A 13,150-nucleotide genomic window follows, 5' to 3' on the forward strand; every position below is an offset into this window, starting at 1 on the left:
TCTCTAGCAGAGTCAGAATTAACCTTAAAAATACCTTCATCTCAGACATCTAGAAGTGGGAGATCATTAACTTGTTTAAACAACCCAGGTTGTGGCCCTTTGTTACTGTGGTCCTTTGTTATCGTGATCCTGGCAAACATTAATACAGCTACTTTGTTTTTGCAGCCAGAACTCAGTTGTTTACCGTATGTTGTCTAATATATACTATTGGCTGCACACAATTATTCTTTTTATATTTTAAAGATTTATTCTATCAAGTATACTATAGCATATTTCAGGTTTTAGTAATGTTTTTTTCCATTTACTCATTCGATGAACAGGATTACCTTGTCAGTGTGACATAATTTATGCCTCAAGTCAAATAATGTACTTTAGTTGTTGAAGTTCATTAGATTTTTAGAAATACCAATACTTGTTCTCAGAATACCCATTATTAAGTTTATGTATTTCCCAGGGATTTAAGGACCATGGGGGTGATAAGTAAAGTCAGGAATCGGCAAAGTGTCCCGGCAAAGAGTCCTGCACCATCATGTCTGGTGGTATAGAGCTGAATTCCCTGCCACTTGGGAGCTGAGACAGAATAATTGAGTCCAAGACCTGCCTGGGCTGTGGAGTGAGTTCAAAACTGGCTTGAGGAAGTGAGACCCTGTGTCAAATTTTAAAAGAGGATGGGGAGTTGTGGGAGTAGTTGTTCAGTGGCAGAGCACATAGCCAGCATGCTACAAAGGTCCTGGTTTCTGTCTCCATTAACCCCTCCAAATTCACATAGAAAATATTTTAGGACTTATGGAATGTGCTACTTATGTTGCATCTACCCAACATTAAAGTTGTAAAGTCAATTGAAATGAATATGCATGTCTCAGTTTCAGAAAGTTCTATTTATAAACATTAAAATTCGAATGATTTTCCTGAGTCGTTTGTGAGACACTACTCTGACATTTTCTTACTCCTTAGAACGGAGAAAAATTGGCTACTGGCCCAATATATTTGACTGGCTGCCCAGTGTGTCACTTGGGGCACCCAGATTTCCACTGCCTGAGTTCATACATTAGGTTCACCTAAGGATCTGCATGCGGCCTAGAGAGGGGTTATTACATTTAAACTGAAAGGCAAGCTTCCTACTGCTCAATCAGGGCTGGTTTGCTTGTCCTTTCAGATGTGCTTAGTATCCTGTGGTGCAGAAAATAGGTATGTGGTCAGCAGCTCTTTTCCGGCTGGACCATTTAAGGGCTGTCACAGCATTAGCAGCCAGAGGCAACCTAATTTTGTTAAGCCTGTCCTAGAGCGTACACACCCTTTTCTGTTGGTGCCTCTCGGGTTGCCTGGGAGCTCAGGCCCATCTGTCCTTACTATTTTTGAGTCCCTGTTGTCTCATTGGCGGCTTTCTGAACAGCTGCAAAACATACTTTTAACTCTAAGTGGAAGTTTGGGTCACCGGTTACCAGCGTGGAACAGTCACTCTCAGCAAGGGCTTTCAGCGGAGAGTCCTCTAATTTTACTGACTCGGGTGAGTGTTAAACTAACTCCTCTCACACTAATTCCTGCTGGACTGCCAAGGCGGGTAGGAATGAATGAGGTCTTTGCTTATAGGCTGGTGGAATAATGTGCACTGCTTTTTGTGTTATCGGAAACTGCTCGGTTGCCTAGCACCACAGCCGACAGCTGGGTCCTCCAGTCCGCGGCTCATCCACCTCGGGTCACCAGGCGCCCGTGACACCGCCAGCCCGACCGAGAGGACGACGACCGTCACTGAGCTCAGAAGGACAATGCTGCGCGGAAAGTCCCGGCTCAATGTGGAGTGGCTAGGCTACTCGCCCGGCCTGCTCCTGGAGAATGACCCACTCGCGGCAGGACGGACGCCACGAACCCGCCGCGGGTAAGTCACGTGAGCGCTCGCAGCACACCCGCGTCTGCGCGCGCTGCGGCGCGTCACTACGTCGCGCCACACGAGCGTGCTTCAGCCGGGGCACTTCCGGCGCGACCGGCCTACTACTGTCCCCCTGCTAGCGGCCGCTGAGCCCCGCTAACTACCTAGCACCCGCTGCTGCCCTCCCGGCCACGCCATGGAGCGTCTTGATAAAGCAGCGCTGAACGCGCTGCAGCCTCCAGAGTTCAGGTAGCCCTGAGTTCGGCCGGGTAACCATGGCGGGTCGCCTCTGGCCTGGCGCTTGCCCCAGGGCAGGCAGGAGACAAACAGGGTGGGCTTGGGAACGGCCCCTCCGCGCTTTACGGCAGGCTGATGACTAGGGAAAGAAGTTTGAATCCTGCAGCTTCTTGAGTGGCTCGGCCCACCTTTCACTTGTGACCCAGGGCCTAAGTGAGCCGGCTCTCCGTTCCTGTTTCCTTGCACCTCCTCCCCGTTTGGCGACTTTTCTGCTTTGCAGCCACGCCTTTGCCAGGGGGTTCTTTAGAGGGTAGGCGCCCGGCCTCCTTTATCTTGAAGCCTGCCAGCCCCTACATTACATTTCTTTTTTGTAAATATATGGTGTGTTAATGTAGTGGAGGTTGGCCCTGATGTGAAGCCACGTCTCTTGAGGGGACTCAGTCTGTAGGGTAAAGACTGGTGACTGAACAGAAAGAATATGATGGTAGGCCTTTGCTCCTCTCCTGGTCACTCAGAGGCAAGGAGCCTGGGGGGGTGGGGAGAAGTTAGCAGCCAATAATTGACACCATGGGATTACTTAATTCTTCCTGTGGCTTTTTAACTTTGGAAGGAAAGGAAGTTAAATCCAGATAAGTGACTTAACCAATATCACAAAATTAGAGCACACAGTTACTATGCCTTGACTGCAAAGCCATGTAATCCATTGACTCTCCAGTAATGTTAATGGAGGTGGTTTTTGTGAAAATGCCTGTTTATAAGAATTCCAACAGACTTTAGCTGTTTGTTTTTCAGTACAAGGTTCTCTGTGTAGCCCTGGATGTCCTGGAACTTACTCGATAGGCTGGTCTCGAATTCACAGAGATCTTTCTGCCTCTGCCTCCCAAGTGTCAAGATTAAAGGTGTGCGCCACCATGCCGAGCTACCAACAGGCATTCTTACTAATAAGTACATTAAGAACACTGTCTGGTTTTTCCATTCATTCCTGATTTCTAACATGTCTCAGCAACCCCTAGTCAGGTATAAAATAAATCAATCAAATGGCAGCCATTGCTTTGTTTCATGTCACTGATCCTACCTGACCTGATTTGTATGAGCAGAACCTACAGGTATAGTGGGCTATAGCTAGAAGCTATGGGGAAAAGTGGTATAAATGCTAGAGGAAGTTGGCTAACTTCTTTTCATTGACTGGCACTCCTGCTTGGATGTTTGGATTAGTAACAGGCTGCAGATGTGTGGGATTGTATTAGCTAGTGTTATTTCATTCATTTTAGTTTGTATAAGTATGCTCCATGATATTTTTGCAGTGACAGAATCATCTGAAAATGCATTCCTCAAAATATTTCCCTGTTTTTAAATGGTGGATGACTATTTAAATTACTGAAGTAATAAAGAGAAAAGTCAATATTTTAAAGTTTAAGATAGAGAAGAGTAAGAATATATTGAAAATAATAGGCATAAGTTAGTAGCAAATGTATATACAGCATTTGATGTTAATATATAGAAAAGATTATATTTACATGATGGAACTATGATTTTGTTCACACTAATATTTTTATTATGTTGTATCAGTTTTTCAATAAGTGCTTATAAATTTATTTTTAAGCTTTATTATTTTAAATTGTGTGTGTGTGTGTGTGATAGGTGCCTGAGGAGATCAGATGTATTGGATCCTCTGGAGCTGAAGTTAAGGTAGTTGTGAGCTGCCTGACATAAGTGCTGGGAATTGAACTTGGGTTTTCTGGAAGAGCAGTACCACTGAGCCATGTGTCTGGCTCATGCTTGTAAAAATTACACCAGATGGTAGATTTTTAACATAGATAATCTAAAAAATACAATAGTTGTAGTCGAATAGGCCTCTTAATACCCACTATTGGGAAAGCTGAGGCAGAAGGATGACTGCCTGGGCTTCAGAATGACTTCTAGGCTAACATGGGCAACTTAGTAAAACTTAGTCTCAAAAGGTAAATAAAAAGAGTTAGACAGGTAGCTACATGGTAGAGCATTTGTCTAACATATAGGTAGCTCAGTAATGGTAGAGTAATACACTTATGTACCAAAAGATAATCTTAGAATATTTTGTTCTACCAATGTACTGCCCATGACAATCAACATAAGACTGTGATTTTATTTTTCTCAATGTACAAGGACTGAAATCAACCCAGGCTTGCTAATACAGTGCAGTTTTATGAGATAATTTTCATGTTGTATATTAGCTGTTTAAACTTAATAGCCTTGTGTGATACTCTATTGGACTTTGACCTATAGTTCCATATTTTCTGCCCCCTTCCTTAGTTGCCAGTGTTTATTCTTTCTATATATTTGGTCATTTTTAATTTAAAAATCGACATATATATATAGAATTGTTAGATTTGTCTACCTTGATTGTGCATATACACACCCACTGAAACACACACACATATTTACTGTCTCTCTTTTTCATACACACACACACATACACACACACACAAATTAAGAAACGTCTGTGCCTGTTTAGAGTACTTAGCCATGATTGGTGTTTGTAGACTGACTTGTTCTGGATGAGCATAGGACACACTGTATTTACTCCATTTTCTTCAATTCCAAAAAAAAAAAAAAAAAACCTTCAACTGTAGTTTGTTGCTGTAACTTTTACTGTCTGATTCCCCCCATCTATTAGAATAGTTTAAAATACATTTCTATTTTCTAGGATTTTGGTTGATTTTTTTCATCAGACTTAAAAATAGCAATCCTTTAGGAAACACAATTGTTTAAATGATGTAGTATTCAAAAAATGCCTTGATTTTTATAAAAATGCATCTCTGCAATTTCAGACTAGCTTCAGATTATGCAAACTAAGCAGTAATGTTAACTATGGATTTACATCTAGTCTTTTTTAAAAAAATGTGTTCTACACACTTCCTATCACCACTGGTATGTTCGGCCTCCATAGTATGGCCAAGCTGCTCCTTTTAAGCTTTATTTGGCATCTCCTTGAACAGCCATTAATATGTTTATCTTCTCGGTTTACTCACACCCATCTGTATGTTCTATGAAGCCCCAACTGGATCTTCAATCAGTTTGATTCTAGAATACATCTGTCTTTTCTGGTTTATTTCTGTTCTAGTCCTCTGGTCTGAGCAGCAGTGTGTACAGTCCTTGGGGAGAAGCTGTTTGATTGCAAATGGGTTTGGTTTTTTTCGATAAAAATTTTAGGGGCTTGTGTGCCTGCGAATGTGCATCAGTGTCAGGCTCTGGTTTGGGTACATGCACATCTTGCCTCTTTGCCTCGTTCTGGATTGAAGAAGCTGTTTACCTCAGAATTCTTTTATCTTCAGGAAGTTAATTATAATATTTGGATATGGTTTATGAAAACTTTGTTCTTTTTCTTCCAGAAATGAAAACTCTTTAGCTGCAACCCTGAAGACACTCCTGTTCTTCACAGCTTTAATGATCACAGTTCCTATCGGGCTGTATTTTACAACCAAATCTTACATATTTGAAGGTAATTTTTCCATACTTTAAGGTATTTTTATTTTCTAATTTGTTCTGAGCTTTTAAGAATATTTTTTATTGTAAAACTTGTTTTCTTCTTTAAATTAAATATATGACCAGTGACAATTTGCATGCTTTGGGTGTGGCTCTGCATGTCTGTGATACTTGGGAGGTGGAGGCCGAGCTACATGAGAACCTGTCTTAAGAACAAAACAAAATTTTGGAGGATATTTATTACTTACAATGTAGTACTTTAAATGTTTTACATGAATCCCCACAACAATCTACTGAATTAATTGTATTATCCTCATTTTAGGAGTGTGGTACAAAAAAATTAAGTAACTACAGTCTGCACTGCAAGTGGAAATGGGAGATGAAAACAGGGCACTTGGATATTCCATTATGTGTCATGGGCGCTGTTCTTCCCTTTCCTCCTTCCAAAACTTCATATGCCCTGCTTTGCTCTCTTTCAAATTCATGCTTGAGCCTTAGGGTACAGGAGTTTTGTTTCGTACCTATATCTTTTGGGACTGGGTTCCACAACTTGGTTGTGGGTTTTCTGTAATGGTCTTCATCACAAACAGAATTCTTAGGTTTGGATTTTGTAATTTGGTAAGTGTGTAATAAAATGAAATTTTTTTCTTGATAGGTGCCCTTGGAATGTCCAATAGAGACAGCTATTTTTATGCTGCAATTGTTGCTGTTGTTGCTGTTCATGTGGTTCTGGCACTGTTTGTCTATGTGGCCTGGAATGAAGGCTCACGACAGTGGCGTGAAGGCAAACAGGATTAAAGTGAACATCATCTTTTGATAGCATGAAATTTATTTTTTGAATATGTTAAATATTTCTGGGGTATTGATAATAAATACATTTGTTTGAATAAAGTTAAAAGAACATGTTAAAATCAGTCCTAAAGAGTCAGTCGCATTTGGCTAAATTTTGACCCACCCAATAATATGGTTACTTTGAACTTTGAATCTCCATTTACAAATGAAAATTTGGAAACGTTGGAGAGGTACAGATATATATGTTAAATGACTTAGTTCTTATCTTAGGAAGAATTTACCTATCTTATAGTAACAAAACATGATAGTGATTTGGCTTATACTTGCTTTTCAATTTTATTTTTTGGTATATTAAGAAATACTTAGTGAAGCAAATCTAAATTTCTTTTTTTTTTTTTTTTTTTTTAGTGAAGGACTTGGCTGGAAAAATACCAGGTCCTTGGGTTTCAGATTCTACTTTTCTTAAAAGTTACTTACATTGTAGTCATTTTTGTTAATCTGACTTTTTGGTCAGTGAGGAAAGGTCACTCTCACATTCCATTGTTTCATGGGGAAAGTCACTGAGATCACACTACTCCTGCAAAAGGACAGAGAACTAGGCTGACTTCCAGCATTACGAATAGCACACTAACATCATGTCCTCAGTTTGCTTTGAAATTAGATTTCAGTTGCAAAGTTTTATCGGAATCCTGTTTAATGTGTTGACCTAGTTTAAAATAGATACTCTGATACGTTTTAGCATGCCAAAATGTTTAGCATTCACACATTGAGAGCATACAATCTTGAAACATCACAATTCTTATGAAGATTTTTTTTTGTCTGTTAATCTTCTTTTATGATAACTAAATTACATCCTGAGCATAAGCTACATCCTAAAATAATCCTTAAAGTCTTTTTTGATGAGAACAACCCTGCCTCAGGAAAAAAGCCCAGTTTCCTTGGCACCTTCAGTCTATGGTCAGACAAACCACTTGGTACTGTTTATATGTATAAGAATACTGTCCCCAAATATTATTATTATTTCTGATTAAACAGCATAATATATTCTGTAAAACACTGGAAAATACATATACAAATAATGTTACTACCTGCAGATTATCAGTAGTTTACTTCACAACTCCTGTACAGCTTTGAATGATGTTTCTTAATGCTGGTTACATAGACACTAAAACCTTGTTTTAAATTCAGATCTTGTTACCTTCGCCAAAGAGTTGTTTGCAGTTTTTCAGATGTGTGATAATTGCCTATTGTGTTACAAAGCGTATACTATATTATTTTAAAATTCCCATTTCAATGATTTTACCATAAAGAAATATAAAAATTTGAGGTGATAACCTAGTTTAAATACTATATAATATGCATTTCTCAAAATACATGACACCCTATAATCATCTATCCTACTTGTCTTTATCAATTGAATTGAATTGTAAAAATGAAGAAAGTTCAAATATCTGTTACTGGTAATCCTAATATAATGAAAGGCCCCTGCTTAAATATTTGCCATTATCGATTTGTTGGTCCGCTGTATTTTCATGCTGTGGAACTAGACTAGAGAAATAGGTGATTAGACTTAAAAATATGTGTTTGTGCTATATTATTGTTGCAAAACCAAGATTAATGTAATTATTAAAAGATTGTTCTTAATCCTTAAATTTAATGGTTGTGTGTAGTTTAAATGTATTTAAAAATGAGTATTCTAACTATGAGAGTATTTTGTGAAAACTGCAGTTTTTAGTATTATGATGTTTGAGTCTTAGACACTGTGTGCTAGATTTCTACATGGTTCCCTTACTAGGTGGCCTATTGTATTTATAATTGTCCACTCAGCTTCTTTTTATGTAATGCCAAGGCTTTTTTTCTCTTGTACTTTAGGAATATTGTACTATTTGTAAAATATACTGTTGGATTATTTTGTTTTATTCCAAACATTTGCTAACTAATGGTACAGGTCTTTTAAAAAAGTATTTTAACCAGGGATACATGTAAACACATGTAATTTTCCCTTGGGAATAAAGTACAATGTGTTTGAACATTAAAAAATTCATATTGGTGTTTAAAATTATTATCAAATTTGTTTTAAAGCAGTTTTTCTGGGAGTTTGGCTGTTCACATATGAGTTTCCTGCTGTTAGCTAACATTTTTCAAGATTTTTAACTAGTTTCCTCTTAAAAAATACATACTTCGTGATGTGTTAGAAGAAAAGCTATAGTTAAACTGTGAAGTGTTTTCCAGCAGGAATATGTTCACTGATGTCGAAATCTGATTGCAATGGTAATCTCATTCAGGGAGTATAACTTGAAGTGTCAGTGCAAGCTACCGATTTAACTGTTCGCTGTAATAGTACCTCCCTCACCTGATTTGCCTACTAAATAATCCTTTCTCTCAGTGCTAAAAAAGGAAGTCTACTGTAGGATACATCTGGTATCCCTACTCTTCAAATGGATGTCATTTCACAGGTTAGAGTAGCATCCTGGTTTGCAATGATAGTAAAGAATTTTAAACCTGCTATTCAAAATAACTGGGTATTTCATGGGAATCTAACAGTAATTATTATAACCTGAAAGTTCACATCAGAAAAGTTGTACTGAACCAGCTGTGGTGGAATATGCCTGCATTTCCAGTATTAGGAAGCAGATGCAGGAGGATTAGGAGTACAAGGCCACCCTGGGGCTTCATGAGACCCTGCCTCAAAAGAACAGCAGCAACAGAATCTACAAAAACAATTTGGCTTTATAAAAAGAAGCAACCAATGGGCTTGGGCTTATCTTCATATAAATCTTACGTAGATATGACATTCAAATGGGTAAGTAAAAGCACACAAGCAAGATGTACCCAAGGGAGGCTGATGCTGGAGGTGCGTGGAAGAAAGGGTTGAGATCCTGTTTTATGTATATCCACTGTATCTCCAGACAATTTTGTATTTACTGTGTAAGCACAGTAAGTCTGTAGACAAAGGGTTCGATAATGGCACAGCATTTGTCCATTGTTTTCAGTTAATACCAGGTTTCTTTACTATGTTATTCATTAGTGAAATACACAACTATTCACATTTTAATCCTAAATTTTAAGGTTATTTTCATCAGACATGTGCTAGAATATTCTCTAATAGCTTGACAAACCTTTTTTCCTAGGGGGATGGATTTACCTTAAACATAAAGTACTTCCAGAGATACTGGGAATCCACCTATCAGTGTCTAACCTGTGAATTTAACTCTTTATTCCTTTACAAAAATCCAGACTCTTTCCATATTGCTGCTGGTCACACTTAAACCTGTGTTGATGTCTATGTGTGCTTGAAGTATTTGTTCTTTCAAAGCTGTTCTGTAACTCATATTGTCGGTTTTACAATCTAGTCTTCCTTCCACGTTCGGTGAAATCTCACTGAACAGGAATAATAGCAATAGCTAACAACATCTGCACAGCACCTTACAGTTTGCAAAGATCGTTCACATATTTTTGTCTGAGTGAGCATGTTACAAAGATGTCCCTTGATGTCAATGCTAAGTGTTAGAATTTTCAGTCACAGTGCCACTGGCCTTGCTGAGGCACTGATTAGCACACTGATGGGGCTGAGGGGTTGGGTGGGGTGGGAGCACCACTGTGCTGTCTGTAAAGCTTGTGTCATCACAATGGGGCCTGGATATCTTAGCCACTTGCGTCAGACTGACTTGTTAAGTGATGCTTTTCTAGTCTTTACCTGAATGGGTTTTGTATTTAGTATATTGTAGCCTGTGATTTACCATTTGCTGTCATTAAAAAAAGTGTCTGTAACGCTACTGTGCTTTGTTCTCATTCAGTGGATATTGTTATATTAACCTCTGGTTAAAAAAAAAATCTTTGTGAGCTTGTTTCTGCTTATAATGTTGAATATGTGCTAATCTCAGGTTTTAAATGTGTGTTTGCTTCTGTGTGTGTCATACAGCATAAGTGTAGAGCTGTCAAGGATAAGCATTAGTGTATCACAGGTAGGTAGAATAGAGATATTTGGGGTACAGTGGGATACTGATGTAGAAGGGCTCGTTATATTCCAAGTAGGTGGACAAGTTAGAACCGATATGGGGTTAGGTTAAAGAAAGCTTACCTTAGTCAAGTGTGATGGTACACACCTATAATCTCAGCACTTGGGAGGTGAAGGAAGATCGAATGTATAATGCATAAGAAGTATAAGGCCTTCCTGTGCTACATGATTTTTCTGTTCGTAAACAAATTATCTTGTAGGTTTTGGGGAGTAATTGGATTTCAGATACCACTAAAGGAGTAAGACTGAGAATACATGACACTTATTAAAAGTGAGAAGAGAATTCCTGGAGACCTTTATCATGTTCACATACATACATACATGTATACAGGCACACATGCATGAACGCACACCCACCCCTACAGCTAGTTTCCTGCATCTTGTTTATTGCACTGGCTCCAGCTCTTTTTGGTGCTCCTGAGGACTCCAACTAATCCTTAGTAATAAATACCATGCCATTCCAGCTATCATTTGAAATGTCTTAGTTTCAAAAGTACAGATAATGAGCTGTCCAGGGAGCTCAGGAGACAGACAGGTAATAGCACTATAGAAACCAAAGCATGCTGCTTCTATGGTGACTGGAACCAGACTGTGGAATGTAATTAAAAATAACCAATTGTGCAAATGTAACAGAGACCTTTAACTCCAAACCTCTGAGGATGCAGCCTGGAAATTCTGAGTAAGTTTGTTGGCCCATATGTGCTTCTAATAGAACTTGCTAAGAGAGATCTGCATTTTTAAATGTGGGACTTGATGTTTGTTTAAAACATGACTATGTTTCACAGTCATTGTGTTGGATATGATTTTCAATCAGCGTTCTATGGACCCAGCAACAAGTTGTGTTGGACACATTCTCATGACAATGCACTTTGGAGCATGGAGCAGATGTTAATGTGGGGACAGAACAAAGCCAAATGGTGAGACCATCCCTTAGTGACCTCAGATCTGTATGAGGACTCTGCCATAAGAAATAGAAAGGCTGTAGTACAATCTCCCTGTACCAAATTCCATCAGTTTTGACTCAGGAAGAGAACCAAATGGTTGGAGCAGGGTCATCAAGTTCTTTCTTCTCTATGTACCTGTGGGACTGTTCTTAGCTCTGAAGCCCAATAGCACCCCCATTTTCCAGCCCCCCTCGTCTGTATCACCACATCTGCATATCTTTGTACATCTCAAGTCTCTTAGGTAGACTGGCAGAGTATTTGCATAGAATGAACACATCCTTTTGTACACAGTGTCACCTGCAGATGGTTCAGAATGCCTAATACAATGCAAAGTATATGCAAGTAGGTGTCATATAGTATTGTTTTTATATTGTATGGGGCATAATATAAAAAAAGTCTGTCCAGTGAAAAACAATGGGGGAAAAAACTAAAATATTTGAATCAATCTATAAATGGGAATGCAATATCTAGTGAATTAATGAGCGTCTGAATCAAGTGATTTTAAAGGTCCTTCAAATCTAAAAATTAATGACATGAACTTTGAAACCTATTTGGCATAAAGAGAACCACTATTCATACAAATTTACACATATTTGTTCAGACTACATAATTTTTCTTATTCTCTGTATGTCATATTGAATATGACTTTTCATGTGAAGCAGTAGATATTTTCTGTATTATTAAATAATTTTATAAATTTTTATAAACCACATGACATAGATTCCCTAGCTTCCTATTTTGAGACATATTTTCTCCAATGTTCTTTTCTTCTTACATTTGTTCATGTGATACACTTTCATATTGTAACTTCAGAAAAATGGACTCACTGTTAAGAACATATTGGTGAAAACATAAAGCAAAAAATCAAAGTAAATAAGAAAACTAAAAACAAATCTCTTACCAGTACAGTTAAAAATTTCCAACAATTAATATCAGTGGCTGATCAGATCCATAGACATGCAAACCATATATATGGAGGGTCAGCTATATATTCACAGCTTTTAACTAGAGACATGCTTCTCCTCTACCACTTCTCTCCTAGTCCCCTTGAACCAACTAAAAAGTTGAGTAAATTAGTAAATAGGGAAAAATAGTAGAAAGCCCAATAAATGAAGTAAGCACCCCCTCCCAAGTTAAGAGTTGGCTACGGGGTGTGGTGGAACTGCCACTGTAGTTGAGTTTTGTATGGCCCACGGTCCCACCCCCTGTCTCTTGCTTCTCCACTCTGTTTTGAACACTGGTAGAATTCATAAATGGGAAGTGGCAGTAACTCCATCCCATATTTATTTGGACTACCCAAGGTTGCTTTAACAAACCACCACTCAGTAGAGTCAGGAGGACCAGAAGTTCAAGTTCATCGTAGGTTACTTGGCAAGTGTAAGGAAAGCCCAAAATATATGAGACCTTGTCATACACACACACACACACACACACACACACAGAGAGAGAGAGAGAGAGAGAGAGAGAGAGAGAGAGAGAGAGACATATAGAGAGAGACAGAGAGAGAGACAGAGAGAGGACAGACAGACAAAAAACAACTATTTCCTCACAATTCTAGAGGCCATAATTTCAAGATTAAGGTCTGGATAGGACTGATTCTCCCTGGATTGCAGATGTTTGGTTTTTGTTGTTTTGTCCTCAAGGAACCAACCATTTCTCTGTGTAAGATTGTTCCAATCTCATGAGGATTCCTCTCACACTATATTAGGACCCCTCCAATCCTAGATGAATATGAGAAGGACACAACTTGGCATTCATTTATAGCCAAAAGATAAAGAAAACTCCAAGAAATATGGGTAGGCTGTAAGCTGGACCCCCAATTGGTTT

The 13,150-nt window shown here is 38.6% G+C and overlaps 1 protein-coding gene across 2 annotated transcripts; it reads left to right on the forward strand.

Annotated features, from left to right (window-relative positions):
- The first annotated feature begins 1,379 nt into the window (after positions 1–1,379).
- Positions 1,380–8,370, forward strand: VMA21 (vacuolar ATPase assembly factor VMA21). Of its 2 annotated transcripts, XM_080910411.1 has the most exons (4): positions 1,380–1,507; positions 1,648–1,876; positions 5,476–5,585; positions 6,225–8,370. In XM_080910411.1, exons 2-4 carry the CDS (start codon positions 1,767–1,769, stop codon positions 6,365–6,367), a joined length of 363 nt encoding a protein of 120 aa, XP_080766537.1. In that variant the 5' UTR covers positions 1,380–1,507; positions 1,648–1,766; the 3' UTR covers positions 6,368–8,370. The 2 variants fall into 2 exon arrangements, with proteins under 2 accessions (XP_080766537.1, XP_080766538.1); XM_080910412.1 differs by lacking the exons at positions 1,380–1,507; positions 1,648–1,876 and adding an exon at positions 1,974–2,116.
- Positions 8,371–13,150: the final 4,780 nt, after the last annotated feature.

This window comes from Micromys minutus (genome assembly GCF_963924665.1).
Source record: "Micromys minutus genome assembly, chromosome: X".
Classification (NCBI taxonomy): Eukaryota; Metazoa; Chordata; class Mammalia; order Rodentia; family Muridae; genus Micromys; species Micromys minutus.